Source organism: Danio aesculapii, chromosome 17, assembly GCF_903798145.1.
Source record: "Danio aesculapii chromosome 17, fDanAes4.1, whole genome shotgun sequence".
Taxonomy (NCBI): Eukaryota; Metazoa; Chordata; class Actinopteri; order Cypriniformes; family Danionidae; genus Danio; species Danio aesculapii.
The window spans coordinates 2,780,124-2,803,752 of NC_079451.1; the positions used below are offsets into that span (position 1 = coordinate 2,780,124).

Consider the following 23,629-nt stretch of genomic DNA (forward strand, 5'->3'; position numbering starts at 1 on the left):
AACAAACAGCTTAAACCAGCCTACACAGGCTGGGAGCCCAGCCAAAACCAGCTATGTCCAGCTTAATCCAGGCTGGTCAAGATTTCAGACAGCCTAGGATTCTTTATCAGCAGTTTTGTGTGTAGCAATATTCAGAATGGGGTTGGATTGTGACACCTCGTAGTAAAGAATCCTGACGTGTAAACAAAACCCAGTGGTGTAGTGTGTCATTAAATAATGACACTTTAAATGAAGCAAGGATCATTTCGCTTAATACATCTGTCCTCACATCTTGTTCTTGAGTCCTTCCCTTGGATACTGAAGGGATGGAACAAAGACGTGAGTAAAGGAAGCAGGTTTTTCAAACAGCATGGTTGGTTTTCTTTCATTATTTATATGAGCATGACTGGCGCCATCTTGTAAGATCAGATATCTTTGTTATTTCGTGTCAGTTGTGTAGTAAATTAAAACATAGCACCTACTCGAGTAGTAGGCGCTTTTGGACACAGCCAGGATTTTTTTGTTTGTTGGAGATGCCAAAGAGAGGCTAAAGATTTCAGAGAGAGGGCTCAAAATTATTAAATTGATAGCTTCGGCTATCTAAATAAAGTTCAAACTCAGTCACGTTGTTTTACAGCATTATATTTCTCATCGCTCAGAGGTTTTTCTCTTAATCTACTTTTGCTATTCGTCAGTTCTTTTCTCTCTTCTACTTGCAGCGTTTTTTTTAGGATGTTTGAATTCGTAACCGGTTCAGCCATCTTTGCCCCTGCCATACTTTTAGATTTTTCTGCAAAGCTGTCTGCATCTTTTTTTAGGGTCTTGCACACACTGTGGACGGTTCTTTTCTTTCGCAGAACTTTAAGCTCATCTTCAACTTTTCTTAGTTATCTGCTTATCCTTGTCCATAGGTACCTGGGTCACTGGATAATCCACAGGTCACATAATTGCAGATTAATCTATGGGCAACCATGCCAAAACAGTCAGACGTCTGGACGAGTTGACTCATATTCAGTACAGTATATTTGAATTCATTTAGATTATTAGTAACAAAACAGGTCATATATATATATATATATATATATATATATATATATATATATATATATATATATATATATATATAATTATTGTGGAAAGTAACAACCTCCTGAAAAAAAAACTGAAGTTAAAACTATTACATGTTAAGGTATAAACATTTTCGCCAGCATTAAGTCATTCGATTAATACCAATTTCCACCACAGAAACTGTAACAGTTTTACCCTCTGAGGTTAATTTTACTCACCCTTAGTAGAATAACGTGGCTTAAGGTTTGATGTAGTAATCCTGATCATTCATTGGCTATAAATAGATGAGAGCTAAGATAAAATCTAGAAATACAATGCAATGTAAAATATAACCTATGGATATTTGCTGGTTACATAATATGACTCAATTGTCTACAAAAAACTCAATGGTCTTTCACTTTATGTGTTATAGTCTGAGGCCCATCAGTATAATCACCTGCTGAAACCCTATTTTTCATGTAAATACTTGATGTTTTCACCTCGTTGATTATGCGAATGTGTAAATCTCATGTGTAAATTCCCCCATTAAGCTCATTTTACTGTCAAAAGACTCTCAAACACCATGATCACCTAATGTGTCCAGTGTTGATGGTCATGAAGATTTCTTTATTCTCTAAAAGTATGTAGTAGTGTGCAGTAAACATGAGCCAGGCTAAACTGGGTTTGTGTAAGATGAGTAAGCCTGCACAGGAGCAACACTATTAGAAGGCTATGCTGAAGTATGTCTGATTATGTGGAATAACTGAATATGTGAATCGCATATTATATATGTTAAATACTCAAGCTATATCTGAGAAAGGCATTCAGGAGTAACATATTATTAAGTTAATGTACCGTCAATGCAATGTGTGTAAACACTTAGAAGAAGTTGAATCTATGAAGTGACATCTCTGGTGTGAAAACAATTGCTTACGTAGACCTGAGCTGGTAAGACGTGGGGCAGAGAAACTGTATGAAATGTGAGCACAGAACACAAAATACTTTAGAATTGTCCAGGAGAGACGTCAGGTTGCTCGGAGGTCTGCTCTGCACATTCTCGGCTTTATTATGTTGTAATAAAGTCTATTTTCTGGTATTCAAAAACACCCGTCTGATTTAGTGGTTCAATGATGATAAGGCCAGCAACTATGACAGTCACACGTTACAAGTACGAATAGCTTAATCTTTTTTTAAACTAGTGAACGTGTGTTAATTCACAAGAAAATGTTGGAGATATGTTTTGATTTAAAGTAATTCAATTTTAATGTTAAAGTTTTAGGCTGTGCTGCTATTTGCGTATATGAAACTGAATCTTGGAAAAGTAATTTGGTAGAATAAATAGTTATGGATTCAATTTTACATGAATTCCCTACTGAAAAACAGCTTAAACCAGCATAGGCTGGTTGGCTGGTTTTAGAGGGGTTTTGGCCACTTCCAGGCTGGTTTCCAGCCATTTCCAGCCTGGTCTTAGCTGGTCAGGCTGGGAGATGACCAGCTAAAACCAGCTTGACAAGCCTAGCCATGCTGTGAGCCCAGCCAAAACCAGCTATGTCCAGCTTAAACCAGGCTGGTCAAGCTAGTTTTAGCTGGTCATTTTGGAAATGGCTGGAAACCAGCCTGTAAGTGGCCAAAACCCCTCTTAAAACCAGCCTAGGCTGGTTTAAGCTGTTTTTTTCAGTAGGGTTCAATTTAAGTTTATAATTTGTCAATTAAAATGTACGTAAATGAGCGCAGTTCATCCATAGTGAAAGTTGACAGAAGTTATCTGTAATGTGTGTTGTTCATGCTTTGCTTTTCAATCACAAATATTTTTCAGTGTTTTCTATTGATACTCATTTGCTTCTTGTGCTGTTGAACACAGTCTATGTACAACTTTTCTGCTCATGGCCTATAATCTTTTTTTAGTGAACTTGTCCTGGAAGCTTATTATTAATAATAAATATGTGAACTGAAATTAAAACTTAATTAAAACAGTAATAAATTCATGATATGATGAGTAGATGTTAACAAAAAAATCTGATTTGGGCAACTGTGGTAGTTCTTTGCTACGTCTGTGAACAAAATCCACAGTCTGAACCACTTTTTTGGGAGATCTGTTTCTCCATGATTGAAGCCCCTCCTCAAATGAAGCTCCTCCTCCTCGTCAGTTCAGCTATAAATACTGGAATATTCTTACCAGTGAAGACGAGCATCAGACCATCAGGAAGAAAAGAAATCTGCAAAGACATTGTATTGAAGGACAGAGAGAACATGAGTGATCCAGAACCCTGCAGAACTGAACAGGAAGACACTGAAGAACAAACAGGTTGGTGATTATTGCTGATACTTTATTAATGAGCCTGAAGAACAAGAATGATTTAAACCTCTGAACTAATACTCAGTAGTTGACTATTCCAATGTTTATTGAACATTATCATAAAAACCTAATTAAATGTGATCTGAGTGGATTTATTTCTCAATTATTCGATATGTATATTAAAAGTACTGTATCTTAATATGCAAATCTCATATTGATGTTGAGAAAGAACTAAATAAAGATGAAATATTTTCACGTGATGATTTATCATGACTTACCAAAATCTCAACCTTTTTCTACTTTGGTTTTAGACCTTATTGTTGAGGATGAGGAAAGCGAAGAGGAAACCCTGGTAAAAGCTAAGAAGACACCTCATTTACTGACTGAAGGTACTTTTTTAAAGGAAAGTAGAGACAAGAAGTGTTTTACCTGCAGTCAGTGTGGAAAGAGTCTGAGATCCAAATTCAGTCTTAAGCTTCACATGATGATCCACACTGGAGAGAAACCGTTCACATGCACTCCGTGTGGGAAGAGATTCGCACACACATCATCTTTTAATCAACACATGAGGATCCACACTGGAGAGAAACCATTCACATGTACTCAGTGTGGGAAGAGTTTTGCACAATCATCAGCTCTTAATCAACACATGTTTATCCACACTGGAGAGAAACCATTCACATGTACTAAGTGTGGGAAGAGTTTTGCACGATCATCAAACCTTAATGTACACATGCTGATCCACACTGGAGAGAAACCACACAGATGTGATCAATGCGGCAAAACATATTTGAGGGCTCCAGAGCTGAAGATCCATCTGAGAGTTCATACCAAGGAGAAACCGTATTCCTGTTCTGAGTGTGGAAAGAGTTTTGCACAGCAGGCAATTTTAAGAAAACATCAGAAGATCCACACTGGTGTGAAAGAGTATATGTGCTTTGAGTGTGAGAAGACTTTTACTACAGCTGGAGACTTGAAGCTTCACCAGAGGATTCACACTGGAAGAAACCTAGAGAAACCTTACAAGTGTTCACACTGTGACAAGAGATTCAGATGGTTAGATTATCTAAAAACACACGAGATGATTCACACTGGAGAGAAACCGTACAAGTGTTCACACTGCGACAAGAGATTCAGTCGGTTATCATACCTGAAGATACATGAGAGGATTCACACCGGAGAGAAACCGTACAAGTGTTCACACTGCGACAAGGGATTCAGCCAGTCAGGAAGCCTGAAAACACATGAGAGGACTCACACTGGAGAGAAACCATACTCATGTGATCAGTGTCTGAAGAGATACACACGTTTGTTTCAGCTTAGGAAACACATGAAACTCCACACTGAATAAAGCTGCATAATGCAGCAGGACATTTTCTCGTGTGCTAAGGGTGTTTTGTATCTTGAGTCTTGAATTTTCTTATTTTTTTTCAATAAAGTTTCTTTACACAGATTTTCCATGTATCAACTATGTTTGCGGTCTAAAGTTAAACACTTTTTAAATCCCACCACTCTAGAGATGGCTGTCCACGCTTTTACTACATCCCGGTTAGACTACTGCAATGCACTTTACTGTGGCATGTCAAAATCCCAGGTTTCGCGCATTCAGTTGGCCCAAAATGCTGCTGCTTGATTTATTTGTAATAGCAGAAAACATGACCACATTACCCCTCATCTAAAGGCCTTCATTGGCCACCAGTCCATTTCAGAATTGATTTTAAAGTGCTTTTACTGGTATATAAATCCCTCCATAATCTAGCCCCATTCTATCTCTCAGCTGCTTTATTTTACACTCCCGGGAGATCTCTTAGGTCAAGTGATCAGAATCTTCTTTCAGTTCCTCGTTCCAGGCTGAAACGTAGAGGAGACAGAGCTTTCTCTGCGATGGGTCCTCGGTTGTGGAACACCTTGCCCCTTTACCTTTTTAGCTTGGCTTATTAAGATTATTTTAATAGTCCTTTCTACTGCTACATTTTACAGACGTTTCTCTTGCCTTGTTTCTATGTTTTTATATTCTGTCTTTTTATTTTTACCTTGTCCTATGTACAGCACTTTGGTCAGTAGTGAGACTGCTTTTAAATGTGCTCTATAAATAAATGAACTTGAACTAGATTTTAGCTGATCAGTTTAAAAATATATTAAACTCGTTAACTCTTGCTATTTTAAATAGCCTAATAGGCAAATATAGCTCCTGTTAAAAAAGAAAAATCCCTACTTTTAACTGTTCTGCGAATTACGATTATAAATTGTCTTCATTTGTAATAGTTTGGTAATTATACCAACATATGAAAAATTTGATACAGCAGAAAATTAAAATAGGCCTTTTTCAAAGCTTCTGTTTATATAAAAAAAAACAATGTGGCTGAGTTTGAACGTTTTAGATAGCTGAAGCTATCAAATTGATCATTTTTTTGCACCCCCTATGAAATCTTAAGCCCCTCTTTAGCATCTCCAACAAAACAAAATCCTGGCTGTGTTCAAAATCGCCATCTACTCAAGTAGGTGCTACATTTGAATTTACTACACAACTGGTAGAAAAGTTTTTTGGGGGGGGTTTCACGTTTAATTTGGATAGGATAGTGAAGGTTACATCTCTGGAGTTTATATTCTCTCTCTGGAGAGAATAGTCCGAAAAACAAAATATCCAGTAAGCGGCGGTTCTACCATTCCAATGTCCTCTGCCTTTGGACTGACCCATTGGTTCTGATCTGTCAGATCAAGCTTTGACACAGAAACAGGAAGGACATCCCTCTTGATGAAATGTCTTGGAAGGCTCTGAGAAAACAAATTATTTTGAGTGGATAATACTTACAGTCCAGATTTAAAGATATACTGTATAGAGAATACAATGTGTGGATACATTTATTTATGGGATACCTTTACCTTTACTTATCTTCAGAAAACAAGTGAAAATGTTATAAAATCTAGGAGTCTGGAAGCTAGGCAACTTTAAAATTTGAGACCCAGAACGGCAGACATTTTTCCTTTCAAGAGTTCACACTTGATGATGATTGATAATAAAGCTTGTTTGGCATGGTGTCCCCGAAGAGAGCCCTGATCTTATGAGATCCTCGAGCCCTGGGCTCCCTCCAGTTTGCAGGGAGAGAGGGGAATTTGAGCTCAAGTAGATCGCGATGAACTCCCCCGACTTATTCTGGCTAATGTCATATATAGGATGGCTAAGGAGAGATGTACACTTGCTAAGAGCTTGGCTATGGTATCAATTTGGTATGTTCAGTTTACTTAGATTGTATGTTTTTGGATGGTGGGAGGAAACCAGAGAACCTGAGGAAAACACACACAGGAGCAGGGGAGGAGCAGCAAACTCCGCACAGAATTGTCAACTGGTTTAGTCGGGACTTTAACCAAACATTTTTGCTGTGAGGCAACAGTGCTAATCACTGGGCCATCGTGTCACCCATCTGGAAAGGAGGGGGAGTAGGGGTGGGTAGGGGGCGATTCTTAAAGACAAAGATACTGAGATAAGAAAACTCTGGTTATTTATAGGGAGTTAGGAATCCTCTGATTGGTAAGCCAATCGTGAGCGGATGCAGGACCAGCTGTGAACAATCGTAAGCACCTGATGCTCTCTAAATGAATTTATAAATAAACTTGACTTAAAGAATCGATTCCCTCAAAGCCCCCTTTAAATGAATCTTCAATTCACTTTGAGATAATTCGCTACATAAACCTACCCAGTGTTGACCTGCTACAGCACAATACTGAACATAGGCCTATTTCATGTAGGTTGTAAAATTGTAGCACTGTAACACTTATTTGTTTTTGAGACAACCATTCCGTTAATGAATTTTTTTTGCACTGATAAATGTATTTCGACTCACCTTGAACTTGTCCAATAAACATCTGTTGTCCAGTATCTGTCACACACTAAAATAGAGAGCCAAAAGTCACAGGAATCGTGTATTCTGCCGTCCTAATGATTTAGACAAAAATAAAGACATGACACCATTTTTTCAGGCAACATTCAAGCAACACTTTATTTAAATCTCTGAGACCAATCAAGAGTTGTTTTAAACCACTGTAATAATACCAGTTTGTGTATATTAAATGTTACTGTTAAGCATATGTTAACTAAGCACATTTTTACAAAATATATCTGAAAAAATATTAGGTATTTTTATGCCCTGTTACAGTCAAAAACTTACATGCAACACCTTTAACATGCTAGAGTCAGAGGACTTAAAGGGAAGATACACTTCAGGTATACATTTGAACGTTTGTGTAATTCTAAACACGTTAAATAATTCCCAAAGCTTTAAATACAGTATTATATATCTTCTGTACAGATAAAAATAAACGTATTAACTTTTAAAAAATGTGGATAGTGCTGTTTTTCCTTAAGCTGAAACAGAAATGTGGATCCCCAGCAGAGATGTACAGAACCCTTAGTGGAGAGAAAGGTGCTTTTGCTCCACTCCAGGCTTTGATCACATCACACTCAGCAGGCTGACCACACAACTCCATAAAGACATTTATTTACAAGGACCTGCGGGAACCCAACAATTGATGGAAATCCATCATTGACTCGCTTCACTTGATGGAAATCTGTCATAGCGTGAGGAGAACTTGAACTGAGGAGTAAGGCTGCATTCCAGTCCAAATTTATGTCCTTCACTTGCTAACCGCCCTCGGTCTCATTCACTTAGATGCGTACGTCATCGATTTTCACACAGCAGTCCACTATTGGAACATCTGAATGGGTTTAAATGGCATGCGCTAAACCCCTTTCACATCCAAATCAGGTGGACGATGTAGGAATTACAATAGTTTCCATATATGCCTCCCACTTGTCAAGGGACCAAAAGTATTTAAACAGAATAATAACCATAAATCAAACTTTCACTTTTTAATACTTTGTTGCAAATCTTTTGCATTCAGTTACAGCCTGAAGTCTGGAACGCATAGACATCACCAGACACTGGGTTTTATCCATGGAGGTGCTCTGCCAGGCCTCTACTGCAACGGTCTTCAGTTCCTGCTTGTTCTTGGGGCATTTTTGCTTTAGTTTTGTCTTCAGCAAAGTAAAAGCATGCTCAATTTGATTCAGATCAGGAGATTGACTTGGCCATTGCATAACATTCTACTTCAATCCCTCCAAAAACTCTGGTTGCTTTTGCAGTATGCTTTGGGTCATTCTCCATCTGGTCTGTGAAGTGCTGTTCTGAAGCATTTGGCTTAATATGAGCAGAAAATATTGCCTGAAACAGAATTCATCATAAATAAATACAAGATAACCAGTTCCTTTGACAGTCAATCATGTCCACGCCATGTCATAAGCAGTTGCTTTTCTTCTCAATATTCTTCTCTTCACATCACTCTGCTACAAAGTGATCTTGGTCTCATCTGTCCATAGGATGTTGTTCCAGCACTGTGAAGGCTTTTTTAGAACTCTAATCTGGTCTTGCTGTTTTTGAGGCTCACCAATGGTTTACATCTTGTGGTGAAGCCTCTGTATTTACTCTAGTGAAGTCTTCTCTTGATTGTTGACGTTGACACATATACACCTACATCCTGCAGTGTGTTCTTGATCTGGCCAACTGTTGTGAAGGGAGTTTTCTTCAACAGGGAAAGAATTCTTTGGTCATCCACCACAGTTGTGTCCGTTGTCTTTTGGTGTTTCTGAGCTCACTGGCCAAGCCTAATGTTTCTGCTACCTCTCTGATGGGTTTGTTTCGTTTTTTCGGCGTAATGATGGCTTGCTTGACTAATAGTGACAGCTCTTTGGATCTCATCTTAAGAGTTGACAGTAACAGATTCTAAATGCAAATAGCTTGAAATAAACTCTGGATATTTTATGTGCTCATTGTAATTGGAATAACACACACCTGGCCAAGGAACAGCTTAGAAGCCAATTGACCAATTACTTTTGATCCCTTAACAAGTGGGAGGCACATATGCAAACTGTTGTAATTCCTACAGCCTTCATCTGATTTGGATGCCAATACCCTCAAATTAAAGCTGACAGTCTGCAGTTGAAGCAAATCTTTTTCGTTTGATTTCAACTCCATTGTGTTGATGTACAGAGCCAAAAATATTAGAATTGTGTCGATATTATAATAATTAGTCCTAATTGTAGGTGCTGAAGTGGACACTTGAACATTGGACAAAAACGAGGAATCAAGCATATGTCCATGCAAGCTTCCTTCATTCACTTGATAAATTGCAATGCAATTCAAAATGGCATTGGGGATTCTCCCAAGGGAAGGGAAGTTTGCAAGTGCATGTCTAAAAGTGGACTGGAACGCAGTCGGTGTATGAAACCATAAAAGCCAATTTAAAAAAGCACACTTCACGTGCCCAAAATCATCAGATACATATGGGTATCTTTAGTCCAGGAGGGCCATTGTGCTGCAGAGTTTAGCTCCAACCCTAATCAAACAGATCCCGATTAGCTTGTTCAGGTGTTTCTGTTATTAGATTAAGACAGTGGCCCTCCTGAACTGAAGTTGCCCATCAGTGCATTAGATGATAAATGTATTGATGGTAGACATATTCCTGTACTGTCACCCTCACAAGCGCACTTTGGTCAGAGTGGCAATAATGCCATTAGGTGCATGTTTTTGTTAATAAGACTTAGCCTGCAGTGATTATAAGCTTAATCACATCATTGTTTTGTGTTTAAAAGAGGTAAAGCTTAATAGCAACATTGACAAAATCTCATAATCATATTTAGTTGATGCATGTAAATAATTTTTTCCCCATCTGTCTAGTCAGGGCAGGACTAATACAGAGACCGATGACTGAACACATATTAGGAGAAGTTATTATTGCTGGTTACTACATTTTTTATTCAGTAATCTTTTTCATTATTAGACACTAGTGTTACGTTACGATCATGGGTTACAAATCATCTGGAAAAGCTGTGCCACTAAAGCATCTCAAGCGCCACCAGCTGGACATTTTGGGGCTGGCTAAAAAAAAACTAATACAAAAAACTAATATATGAATATCCCACTTCATTGCTGGACATATAATTATGTAGCTGTAATTATCAGACAGAGATTCTCCTAATTCTGATTGAGCATGCACACCCACCCTGTTTATAAACTATTGGAATTAGTCGACATATTTAACTGTGAAATCTGATGTTTGTGAATACGGTGTGAAGTTTTCAGGAAGGTAAATGTCATGGATGTGTAATACGCTTTCTTGTGGGATCTCCTTCGTATGAACTCTAAGATGTTTTTTCAGCTCTGCAAGCCTCAAAAATGTTTGGAAGCACTGATCACATTTGTGTGGACGCTCTCCAGTGTGGATCATCATGTGTTCGTTGAGGTTTGACGGTCGTCTGAAAGTCTTCTCACACTGATTACATGCGTACGGTTTCTCTCCAGTGTGAATCCTCTCGTGTGCCTTCAGGTGTCCTGAATGTCTAAAGGATTTGTTGCAGTCTGAACACACGAAAGGTTTCTCTCCGGTGTGAATCCTCTGGTGCTTTTTCAAGTCTCCAGCTGTAATATAAGTCTTGTCACACGCAAAGCACATATACTCTCTCACACCAGTGTGGATCTTCTGATGCTGACTTAAATGTGACTGCTGCGTAAAACTCTTTTCACACACAGAACATGAATAGGGTTTCTCCTTTGTATGAACTCGGAGATGTTTCTTCAGCTCTGAAGGCCTCAGAAATGTTTTACCGCAGTGATCACATTTGTGCGTTTTCTCTCCATTGTGGATCAGCATGTGTTCGTTAAGGTGTGATGATTGTCTGAAACTTTTCCCACACTGAATACACGTGTACGGTTTCTCTCCGGTGTGAATTCTCTCATGTACTTTCAGCGGTTTTACATGACTGAAACTCTTGTTGCAGTGTGAACACATGTACGGTTTCTCTCCAGTGTGAATTTTCTGGTGTTGTTTCAAGTCTCCAGCTGTAATGAAAGTCTTCTCACACTCGGAGCACACGTACTCTCTCACGCCAGTGTGGATCTTCTGGTGTTTTTTTAAACTTGACTGCCATATAAAAATCTTTCCACATTCAGGACATGAATGAGACTTCTCAATGGTATGAACTTTAAGATGATCCTTCAGCTCTGAATAAATGGGAAATGTTTTGCTGCATTGATCACATGTGTATGTTTTCTCTCCATTGTGGATAATCATGTGTTGATTAAGGTGTGATATTTGTACGAAACTCTTCCCACACTGAGTACACGTGTACGGTTTCTCTCCAGTGTGGATCCTCTCATGTGTTTTCAGGTGTCCTGAACGATTGAATCTCTTGTTGCAGTGTGAACACTTGTAAGGTTTCTCTCCATTGTGGATCCTAATGTGAAGATTCAGATCACATTTGTGGCTGAAACGTTTTGTACACTGAGTGCAGGTGAAGCCTTTTATAGCTGGTCTTTTCATTAAAATATTATGTTCCGTCTTTGTGTGACTTTCGATTTCACTTGTGACCTGATGTTTCTCCTCGTCTTCACTTAGTACTTCACTCTCCTTTTCCACCATCAGATCTGAAAATGAATAAATAGCATTTTACCAGTTTTATTAGACTTATTTTTTTAACAGCAGATGATAACCTGACAGATAATATATAAATATTAATATATTTATAGACTTTAATAAAAATATATACTTGCATTGTGAAGAAAAAAAAATCTAGAGCATCATTGATGCACAGAGATATCGAATTGAACTGAATCTATAGCATAATAATCGTAACCGAACCGTGAGACCAATGAAGGTTCACATCCCTGCAAGCTGGGCATTTTTCGCAGTTACTGGCTCATTTTGGTTATCAGACATCTGCTCGCTGCACATCTTCACCACGTTCACCTGGGATGATGTTTACACATGCTATGAAGTTTGTCACACCTTCGGCGGCTGCACACTTCAATGTCTGGGCACTTCTCGGTTCATTCACAAAATAGAGGACAACAGCCAATCACATTACTTTTCCAGAGTTGCGTAAACATGACTGGCAATCGTCTATGGTATTTGCATCTGTTTGACAATTTAAAGTTCACGGGAATCTTTGACACTGACATATGAAATATAACACTTTCAAAATTACTTTAAATAATGCGAGAGCAGTTTCATTCAGCTATCCACGTTTGTGCATAAAGCTGCCATGTAGTTAAGGTCAAACTACGTGATCTGGCAGCGCGACTAATCGAAGTCAATCAAAAAGCATTAGGAGTTTTGGGTTGCTGTACAATGTTGTCAAAACTCTGTAAATCTTGCCTTTGCTAAAATTTTACCTTTTGCACTTTGAAAAGACGACAAATTTCTTTAAATATATAAATTATATTGTAATTTCATGTCTCCAAAGTAATGCAAATTGTCAGTTCAAAGCATGGCTGTGTCTATTGTCTAACAAAAGGCTAGGTAACACTTTTAAGCTGGTCAAGAGGCGAGACTGGTTTTGACTCTAGCACTTAATTTGCACACTTTGTTTTCATGCTAAAATGCATCATGAATAGGTATTTATATGCTGTTGAGATCGAGGCTGGAGAAATGCAACTTACCCTGCTGACAACAACACTTCAATTTGCATGCTTTGTTTAGGTTTGTCCCCACCTATATGCATCACTGTCTGTAAAAATGTATTTAAACGGAGTGCCTGGGTGCACTATTTCAGAGATCTTTCGATGAATGCCACAGCGAGTTCCCATTAAAGGATTCTGCTTTGAAAATACCTGAAAATCTCCCTGGTTTTGTTGCTTCTTCACAACAACTTGATAACTGTCCACAATTAAACTAATTATAAAGCAAAAATATACAGTTAGTACATATTACAATAACATTAAATTCATTGGAGTTAAAGTAGACAACATAAATTTAAGATAATATGAAAAGCACTAAAACTGATAAACTGCTTAAAGATCAACAACCTTATTGTTTATCCTCATCATTGAAGAGTAACGAATAAAACACAAACCTATTTGTTCTTCAGTCTCTTCCTGTTTAATTTGGTAGAGTTCTGAATCACTCATCTTCTCACTGTCCTTCAATAAACTGTCCTCGTCTTTCACTGATGGTGGCAGAGCTTCAAGAGAATAAACAGAAAAATCGGTTTAATTTACACTGATTGATACAATAATGTGAAATTTACAGCGAAACAATATGTGATTGTGTAATTTGCTCAAGTAAGCAGAGTAAAATGAACTTAATGTTGGAATATGTAGATCTGAAGACATGAGTGTAATAAATTAGGTAAAATCAGAAGCTATTGACAGTGACTACATTTACATGGACATCAGTAATCGGACTATTTGCCTTCATCTGAATAAGACAGTTGCTTTTTGAATGTTCCTTTCATGATCCTGTTTTACATGTTATAGCACATATTTTAATTAACGTCATTGCGTCACCACACTATCCAAATTTCCTCCGGAGTTTCATTTTTAATTTTGACTTTATCTGCAGTTCAGCAATTTTACTTTCATTCAGGAACATTTCAGGCTTTAGCCGTATTAAAGCAATCAAAAAATAAATAAATTTGCTGTTTACACAGTAGACTCTTAATCAGAGTATTGTCTTAATCATATTAAAAATCGGATTATTAGTGTCCTTGTAAACGTATTCATTGATTGTCTAAACAAGCCATTCTGAATCAGAAGCAGATATCTTATTTTATACGGAGTGTTTGCAGGATGAACTACTTTCTAGTGCAAAATATATATTTTTGCATTTATATCAATATCTAGATAAACATCAAGTAAGTATTCATACTCCCAACAAAGTAATTAAATTGTTCGCATTAGCACATCTGTGTACAGAAACTAGGAAATCACTACAACCAATAAAGAGCCCCACAAAACATCAACTTAATTGATATAGATGCAGTAGATTCTTATTAGTTCCCTTCATAGATCAAACCTTCTGATACAGACATGGAAAAACTCAAACTCAGTAACAGATCACAATTTCCCTCTTATTTTACTCACTGCCAGCTGTGTTTAATGCAGAAAAACCTCATAGGATCGTTGCTTTAATAAACTTATAAGTTTCGTTGTTGTGTAAACACAAGAAAAAGTGTGTACCGCGAACTGCACCAAGAGGGAAAACGAACTCTAGTTCGATTCAACCAAACTAAATAGGGTGTGAAAACACCCTTAAAATGATACAGAAAAGCTAAAACAATTGTGAATGTAAACAAAAAGCCACATTACTCAATCATGTGCGAGGTGAAATACTGTTTATTGGGTACTTAAACATTGTTAAAAATGCACTAATTTTTAAAGCAAGCTGAATACAGCTTTAACCATATGGAATTATCTTTTCCTTAAGTTAACTAACGTTTTTAACATTGTAAGAACAATAAAATACTGTATATCATGCATCATTGAAAGTGTTACGCTCCTCGGCCAGCTTGGGTTACCAGGTGTGTGTGCAAAGCACCTGATTTGCTGTTTAAATCCAATAATGCCTCCTATCTTCAGTGCCAATTTCCTCAAGCTCCATCATAACATTGTAACCAAATCATCTTGAAAAAGCTTTGCCACTAAAACATCTTAAGCATCACAAGCTAGACTAAGCCCCAAAAAACTTTACTGATAAGTGCAATGGCTCATGTGAATGAGTAAGACTTAAGTTGTATGTGCTAATATGTGATGGTCACACCTATCCAAGTACAATATCTCATTGATCCAGCTCTACTAGTGGCTGTAAAAACCAGATGGATTAAAAACCCATCACCTTGAACTCTCGAGTGGTCTACTTACTCCATTCAAAAGTTCCTTGCAAATTCAACACAGCTCAAGTTCTTCCTTAGGTCCAGTCCAGCCATTCTGCTAATGCAGGTACAAGATGGACCACGATCAGAGGCTCAGAAACAGATGGGAATAGACCCATCTACTTGTATTTTATTTTTTAATTATTCATGATGCTGACTTTGAGTCAATGTGCTAAATGTTCTCCTTTCTCACACTGAAATCCATGAATATAAAGCAAGTCAAAGGAGGTGGAGTTCCAGAACAGACCCACCAACTGCATAATTGTCATGGACCAATGGCAACTCAAAGCTGTTTAGGAGCCAAAGAACATCAAAAACTTTTCACCTCCACAAGAGATCTCATTTAGGCCCAACCCCAATTTTGTACCCCTACCCCTTCCCCTTGGCCATTACAACCGAGGGTTAAGGGGAAAGGCTTCAAAATTTACCCCTAAGAATTGGGACACCACTACAGCACCTGCACACGTCATCATACGTCATCGCAATCTCATGCTTCATGTGAGATCAGACGATCGCGACTGCTGTAGTTATTCTAGTTGTGCTTTTTTTGGTATTTATCTTCAGGAAATCATTGATGGCATATATCATGATATCATGATGATCTAATGTGGCAATAAGATCGTAACTGTACTATGTATTTACACAGTGGCCATATTCATCAATGTAAACACACCAAAAACAACATTAACATTATAGCAGACACTGTAAAAAGCCCATTCTCAGCCACTAGACATTACTGACAGGGGATTTGAGTGTCATCAATTGTTGTGGGAATGCTGAACAGGAGTTATTATTAGGGATTATAGATCGTGAGATTTAGCTTTTTTTTTAAAGCATGACGGTAAAACATGAGCGCGGTTATGAATGTATTAAAACACGTGTTTGTTTGTCGTAAAAATACCTAATAATCACAAAAAAAAAAAATACTAATTCGTGTATTTCCCTACTTTCGTGTTCAGCAATGCTGCAGTTGTGGCTGGTGTATTCTGGGAAATTTTCTTACCCCTTGGTTTCAAATGTGGTCCTGAAAAATCTTCGATCGAAGGGCTATTCACCCCTTCCCCTTAGCCCTATGCCTTCAAGCTAAAGAGAATTGGGACACCCCTACCCCTTGGCGTGCACGCGCAAAACGAGGGGGAAGGGCTAAGGGGTAGAATTGGGATTGGGCCTGAATCTCGTGAGATCTCGTCATACGAGATCTTGTCCCACCCCTACGCTACAGTCATGAACTCCAAATCATCTGGAAAAAGCTGTGCCACTAAAGCATCTTAAGCGCCACAAACATTTATAGAAGAGAGCCTGAGAAGCTCTGTAAGCTGAATATATTATAGGCATGTTGTTTTTTTTGCATTTATAAAGCATACTGTAGTCAAATCAATGAATATTCCACTGATTTGGTAGCTGTAATTTAGGAATAATAATTGTGATTAAAGAGTGCACAATTCATTAACAAAAAACAACATAAGGAATTCCCATTTATAGGAAGGTAAATTTCATTGATGTGTATACAATGAGAACATTCTGAAAGTTCTACTTTGTATAAACTAAAATGGTCCTTCAGATCTTAAGGCCCTGAAAAATGTTTTGCCACATTATTCACATTTGCGTTTTCTCTCCCGAGTGGAACATTGCGTGTCGATTGAAGGATGATGATTGTCTAAAACTCTTTCCACACTTAGTACATGTGAACGGTCTTTCGCCAGTGTGAATCCTCTCATGTCTTTTCAGATCATCTAACTGACTAAATCTCTTGTCGCAGTGTGAACACTTGTACGGTTTCTCTCCAGTGTGAATCATCTGGTGTCGTTTCAGGTTTCCAGGTGTAACAAAAGTCTTCTCACACTCAAAGCACATATGCTCTCTCACACCAGTGTGAATCTTCTGATGTATTCCTAAGCTTGACAGCTGTGTAAAACTCTTTCCACACTCAGAACAGGAATAAGGTTTCTCCTTTGTATGAACTCTAAGATGGATCTTCAGCTCTGGAGCCCTATAAAAAGTTTTGCCACATTGATCACATTTGTGAGGTCTCTGTCCGGTGTGAATCATCATGTGTCGGTTGAGGGATGATGATTGTCTGAAACTCTTCTCACACCGAGTACATGCGAATGGTTTCTCTCCAGTGTGGATCCTCATGTGAGGCTTGAGATCGTGTTTGTGGCTGAAACTCTTCCCACACTGAGTGCAGGCTGTTCTTTCAGATAAAAAACTATGTTCCATCTTTATGCGAGTTTTGATTTCACTTTTGACATGATGTTTTTTCTCATCTTCACTCAGTACCTCTCTTTCGTCCTTCACCATCAGATCTGAAAATTAAGTAAATAAATTACATTTTAGGAGGAGTAGGGCGCTAACGATGCAGACACCAATAAATGAGTCAACACCTGATATCAGAATCACCTTGATCAAGGGCCACTTTGATCAAGAAATTAAAATCCGAATCAGCAGAGAGCCTTCTTTTCAGTGAAGTGCAGAGTAGGAAATGGATGCCACCAAATCTGCCTTGTGGTTGGTCATAGAGGTGGGCGATATGACCTAAAATTAATATCACGGTATTTTTCATCTTTTGAACTGTGACGGTATAATATCATGGTATTACTTTAAATAGCAAAATAATATACATCTCAAGGAAGAACGGACTAAGAAAGTCTCACTTCTATCACTCTTTAAAGTTTTGGTTTGGGTCATTGTAAATGCTCAGTCTCGTTATGAGCTGATCTTCATTTCTCTGTGTTGGTGGAATAAAGCAGGCGAGTCAGCCGCACCAATTTATGAGCAGACAGAGCAGGATTCTCATGATGACCACCAGCGCAATACCGCTCTTTGTTATGAGCTGTAGTTTCAGTGTAAACTTAGTAAAGGCGAGTTTCTTTGGCGATGATGTCTACAGTATTAGACTTTATATTTAGCGGACATTTGCGCTGAACACGCGGTGAATGCAACGCATCAAGATTCAGGCACCTTCTCCGAAAACACTCGATTGATCTCAGCTGGCGGATCAACATTTACCTCATGTCATGATCGCTGTCATCTGCGCCATTATTATTATTATAACTTTAGGTGAGGTTTGCAAACCTGTGCACTTTTCACTCTTCAGCCGTTTGCATTTCCTGCAGTAACAAAAGCTCCCTGTTATCTGACAGCAGGAAGCGTTGAGTGATTGACAGCTATGAACCAATACAGCAGCAGGGTAGAGCGATTCAGCAAGTTTTTAGAGAAAATGAAATCAGATTGCACTACAACCATTATATTCAGTCGCACAAATGCTCCCAAATATATTATGAGGGCGCATAGATTACATTTCGGGCGCTCATGCGACCAAAATGGTTGCAATTTCGAGCCCTGTAGTATAAGGACAGGTATTCAGACCACAACTGAACGTTAAAGAAGAAGAAAATTGAATGCCTTATTATTTAGAATTAGCCATATTATTGATGTAAATGCAGCCGTTTAAGGTGCATAATTGATTTATTACGGTATTGACGGTAATAGAAAATCCATGTCGTGGCGCAATGTCACACCGGTGATGACTATGACACCGGTGTACCGCCCACCCCTAGTTGGTCATCACCAACGTGTGGAAAAACGAAGACTAGAGCAGTACTAGAGTAGGAGTGCTTAATCCTAATACTGGAGAGTTCAGCTTCAACCCTGATCAAGCACAACTAAACCAACTAAGTAGGACCTGAAGGAGCACTTAGTAATTAAAGACAGGGTGTTTGATCAAGGTTGCCGCTGAACTCTGCAGGAAGGTAGATCTCCAGGAACAGGATTGTGCACCTTAGTACTATAGCCACAAACTCTGATCAAAATTTAGGAGTCACAGGACTTCCTAATTGACTCCAAGACATGATCACAAGATCTCTAATTTACATCAAGCATGTGTTGATTCTCAGAAAATTGGGGTTTCAATTATTCCCTCATACATGAAGAGAATTGTCACAGACTTTGATTCAAGACAAAGAACCAAAATCCTCTCAAAAATGTATAAACTCTAAACCCACGATCTGGTTTTCTGCCACGATGTGGTAGTCTGAGACAAATTTGGGAAATTCCAAAATATTCCTGAAATCCTAGTCTATAATCTGTAGTCTTTGATTGCTGGTTTGACATGTTCACCGACAAGCTACTTTTGATCATTGCGATCAAATTTTCCCTCAGTTGAAGTTCTGGCAGATTCAGAAGATTTAATACTCTTTCCTGCAGTGTGATTTAGCTGCAACGAGCATCAAATCAAGAACCAAACAGGAAGGCTAAATGTGATGACACGACACAGAGCGACAACGTCTGACCGTTCTGAGTCTCTAAAATCTCTCTGCGAGCAATCGTTTATCTGTAAGAGCCCTGCTACTCGACTCTCCAGATTACTCATGATGCTAACTTTGAGTCAATGTGCTAAATGTTCCCCTCACTCACTCTGAAATCCATGAATATCAAGCATGTCAAAGAAGGTGGAAGAACCACCAATTGCATAATTGTCATGGACCAATGGCAACTCAAAGGTGTTTAGGCGCCAAAAAGAACTTTGGCGCCAAAAAGTCCACTTTGGTGAGCAGTTTTAAGTGAGTTTAAAGAACTCACCCGGGAACCCAGCTTGACAGAGGGATTCCCCACATCACAGCACTGCAGGAATGCAAGTACACCTCAGATTCATTACCAAGCGGGTGCAAATAATCTAATATATGATAGGTAACCTTGTGTAAGAAACAGAGGTTCTTATATCATCTCACTCTCTTAAACTCCTCTTTTCCTTCCTTCATTGTACATTACGAAGTTTACTGCCTTAAACTAGATCTTGTGTGTGCCGAGTGTGGGTGTTGCTAAGAGCCCGATGGAGCGAGTGTTTACTAGTGTCGAGTCCCGTGAAGGAGCTCCAAGTGTTTTGTGTTTACCTTATGATTGCACATCCACCGGATCCTGCCTCTGAATGAGCAAGTATGAGCTACTTGTACATTAAGGTAGCATTCAGAAAAAAACAAAACACTGGTGAAGAAACTCGATACAGAGGAACATAACATAACCCACTGTCAGCTAATGTGTTGGAACAGTTATTACAGCACACAGAAGTATAAAAGCACGGTTACGAGCAAGGCATGCACCGTGGGTCATGGCAATCACCTGATGCAGAAGTATAAACCAGCCTTTAAGATGTGAAACCACACACACCACATCGTATGTATGAATTGGCCAGTGTATTCACTTTCTTTTCTGGCATGCATAACTAACACTCAGCAAGCAGTTGGGCTGGCTGATATAGACCAAAATTCATGTCCTGGTATGTTTTCACAAAGCCACGATATACCTCTTATATCTTGTATCTCTGAAAATCCGAGAGACTGGGGGTGGGGTCTATGTCCAGTACCGTTCGGAGACTTTACAGAGGCTGGAAAAACAAAAATGGGGGGGGGGACGTTGGAATCAAAGCGACCTGAAGGGGGTGCCATGTCTGTCCTATGCACCGGGTAACAGCCGCTGCCATCGGAATAGTTGGCGATCCGGGGGTGTTATAGATTGTAACAAAAAGCTGAAAACCGGGGAAAGTGGGTGAAATTCTGGGAGAAATTGTTGGCAGGTATGCTTATATCCCGGTATTGTCTTGTGTACAATGTTCAGTAAAATTCAAAAGAATTTAAGTTGTTTTAAAACAGTGACTGAAGTAAATAACATCAGTTATGTAAACAAAATACAAAATAGCTTGTCTTTAAAATTATGTTTACAGCTTTGGGATATCATGCAATGAACTCTTATTTTTTATAAATAGGAAAATAAATATGAAAAAGCTTAAACAAAAATATTCACCTTTCAATATTATTTAAGTGAAACTGTACAGACTAAATAATCTCTTTAAAAGGGAAACAATAGGGATCTCTTTGAAACCATTTTACAACAAACAAAATATGCTCTTTTTCGACACAGGACTGTTGTGAAACTATTAATAACGTTAACAATACGCTCTAAAAACTTTCCGTGAAATGATTGTTTTATCTTCAATTTCATGAGGTTACTTTAACAGTTGACAGTCTCATATAATCAGAATCCAGTCAGTGAAAGAGACCTAAGCCATTATTCAGGTGTTCAAGCGAAGCGAGATGGAAAGACCTTTAAATTTGAGTGCCAGGAACAGCAGCTCAGCTCTGAAACCCCACAGAGTTCATATTTGTGATGTAATGAAGTGATTCTTGTCTAGCATGAGACTCACATTATGTTGGTTGTCAATCAAGCAGTGTAGATCATCGAGTTTGAACAAGGCAGCGTCAACACGGTGAGTTCATAATGACGTGACGATAAACCATAATTAACGAACTGTAGAGACTTGGTGTAGCTAGTTTTAGCCTATATTCTTTAGCTGTATTGGTCTTCCTGGGTACCTTTTCAAAATAAGTTTCCCACATATATAGTAAGTGTAATATAGGCTTAAATAAACCTAAAAATAAGGTAACAGTCTGTTTTGGCTGCCAAACATCTGATGGATCGTGCACGTCCATTTAAAAAAAGATGAACTAATGTACATGCAAATGTTGAGGGTGTGGTAATTAATAGTCCTGTGTGCAAGGTAACCGACTGTTTTTTTGTTCTGATACACCCATTTTTCTACACTTGCAATGAGGAAACAATGGTGTTTAAGGCTCACGGTAAGGCCATTTCCATGTACTGAACTATTATTAATCAGCTATATCAATAGATATGCCATATATATATTGAGGTATATCTAAGTTTTTTACTATATAGCACCTTTATGTAAAATAAATGGTAATGCGAAAAAAACGAAAAATGATGAAGTGCTTAAATATTAACAAACTTGTTCTTCATCCTCATTATTGAAGAAAAAGGAACGAACACAAACCTATTTCTTCTTCAGTCTCTTCCTGTTTAATTTGGCAGGGTTCTGGATCACTCATCTTCTCACTGTCCTTCAACAAACTGTCTTCGTCTTTCACTGAAGGTGGCAGAGCTTCATGAGAACATAGAGAAATCGGTTTAATTTAGATTTGATAAATCATATCATGATGTTATATCTTGTATGAGGTAATGCAATATGTGGTTATGTAATTTACATAAATTTAAATAAACTTTTTTTTAATTATTCATCTATTTTAAATCGCTCTTATCTAAACTTATATAAAATTACTGCTAATACAATTTAACATGCATCCTTTTTAATTCTAATGCTTGGAAAATACATGTAAATGACAAAAACATGACTGTAAAACATATGAATTTTAATAGAGGTAAAGTTGGTTTTATATTCGCACATTCATTCATTTAGAAGTCCCTATATTGTTAACATCTATAATGTTACTTTGAATATTCGATCAGAATTAGCATGCAAGTATGACTTCTAAACAACATTAACACCATCTACTCGGAATTAGCATGCAAGTATGACTTCTAAACAACATTAACACCATCTAATTCACTGTGAACAATGTTGTACTTTGATAGTCATTTGCTGCTAATATGATTTTCCTATTCAGAATTTGCAAAGAATACTTTTCTGAAATTATATTATTGAGAATGTCTGAATATCCGAATATAAAACTCTGTGTTAATGTTGTTTTGAAGTCATACTAGCGTGCTAATTCCGATCGAATATTCAAACTAACATGGTAAACAATATAGGGACTTCTAAATAAACGAATGTTGGAATTTAAACCAACTTTACCTCTATTATTTCCCTCTATAACCCATACGTTGCGATATCACGAACACAAACCTGAAAAAAAGATATAAACAAATACAGATATAAACAAATACTCAGGTCGTGTTTTCCTCACAGAACTACTCGCTCCCTGTAGTGCTGTTTTGGTCATCAAAATACACAGATAGAGGTGTACTCGATGCAGAAATGAGTCGTAAATTGATGCTTTCACGAGATTTGTTTTTATTGTTGTGTAAAAAGAAACGCGTGAACAACTCACCTCAGCTCAGTAGACTCGACGCTAAATGAACGCGTCAGTGCTGATGTCATCACGGCGACGCTGCTGCAAAGGCGCATAGATATATACACTAGATGTCGCAATAGAGGTAAAGTTGGTTTTATATTCGCACATTCGTTCATTTAGCAGTCCCTGTATTGTTTAACATGTTACTTTGAATATTCGATCGGTATGCAAGTATGACTTCAAAACAACATTAGCACTATCTAATTCACTGTGAACAATGTTGTACTTTGATGGTCATTTGCTGCTAATATGATTTCCCTGTTTAGAATACCCTGCTGAAAAATCCAGCTTAAACCAGCCTAGGCTGGTTGGCTGGTTTTAGCTGGTTGACCAGCCTGGTTTTAGAGGGGTTTTGGCCATTTACAGGCTGGTTTCCAGCCATTTCCAGCCTGGTCCTAGCTGGTCAGGCTGGAAAATGATCAGCTAAAACCAGCTTGACCAACAATATTTATAAAACTAGATTAACTTAGTTTAAATCCAAATTTGTATAAAAATACTTTGTAGTAAAATAGTTTGGTAAGCCCTTTGACAAAAATGTAGGAAATATTTTTGGTGCATCAAAAAGTGTGGTTATGATCACCATTCGATAAGCTGATCCAGCAAGGATTAGTTCCTAAAAAGTCACTAAAATGCTAAATTGAACAGAAAATGAGGTGAATAACT

At 38.0% G+C, this 23,629-nt stretch overlaps 2 protein-coding genes across 3 annotated transcripts; one reads left to right on the forward strand and one right to left on the reverse strand.

Moving 5' to 3' along the window:
- The first annotated feature begins 3,262 nt into the window (after positions 1-3,262).
- Positions 3,263-4,673, forward strand: LOC130244672 (zinc finger protein 239-like). The gene is made up of 2 exons (XM_056477192.1): positions 3,263-3,331; positions 3,634-4,673. Exons 1-2 carry the CDS (start codon positions 3,277-3,279, stop codon positions 4,671-4,673), a joined length of 1,095 nt encoding a protein of 364 aa, XP_056333167.1. The 5' UTR covers positions 3,263-3,276.
- Positions 4,674-8,641: 3,968 nt separating this feature from the next.
- znf982 (zinc finger protein 982) lies at positions 8,642-22,991 on the reverse strand. 2 transcript variants are annotated; one of them, XM_056476992.1, is made up of 4 exons: positions 22,943-22,991; positions 21,868-21,975; positions 13,227-13,334; positions 8,642-11,799 (listed from the first exon to the last, which is right to left on the reverse strand). In XM_056476992.1, exons 2-4 carry the CDS (start codon positions 21,920-21,922, stop codon positions 10,400-10,402), a joined length of 1,563 nt encoding a protein of 520 aa, XP_056332967.1. In that variant the 5' UTR covers positions 21,923-21,975; positions 22,943-22,991; the 3' UTR covers positions 8,642-10,399. The 2 variants fall into 2 exon arrangements, with proteins under 2 accessions (XP_056332967.1, XP_056332968.1); XM_056476993.1 differs by lacking the exon at positions 22,943-22,991 and adding an exon at positions 22,763-22,886.
- Between the last annotated feature and the right edge of the window lie 638 nt (positions 22,992-23,629).

What these genes read in the sequence shown, in the direction of transcription:
- LOC130244672 (XM_056477192.1), top strand. Translation starts at nt 3,277, where the DNA reads ATGAGTGATCCAGAACCCTGCAGAACTGAACAGGAAGACACTGAAGAA. An exon ending in AGACACTGAAGAACAAACAG is followed by an intron (nt 3,332 to 3,633) that starts GTTGGTGATTAT and finishes CTTTGGTTTTAG; the next exon opens with ACCTTATTGTTGAGGATGAG.
- znf982 (XM_056476992.1), bottom strand. Translation starts at nt 21,922, where the DNA reads ATGAGTGATCCAGAACCCTGCCAAATTAAACAGGAAGAGACTGAAGAA. An exon ending in AGAGACTGAAGAAGAAATAG is followed by an intron (nt 13,335 to 21,867) that starts GTTTGTGTTCGT and finishes ATTCTCTTGAAG; the next exon opens with CTCTGCCACCATCAGTGAAA. An exon ending in AGAGACTGAAGAACAAATAG is followed by an intron (nt 11,800 to 13,226) that starts GTTTGTGTTTTA and finishes ATTCATTTTCAG; the next exon opens with ATCTGATGGTGGAAAAGGAG.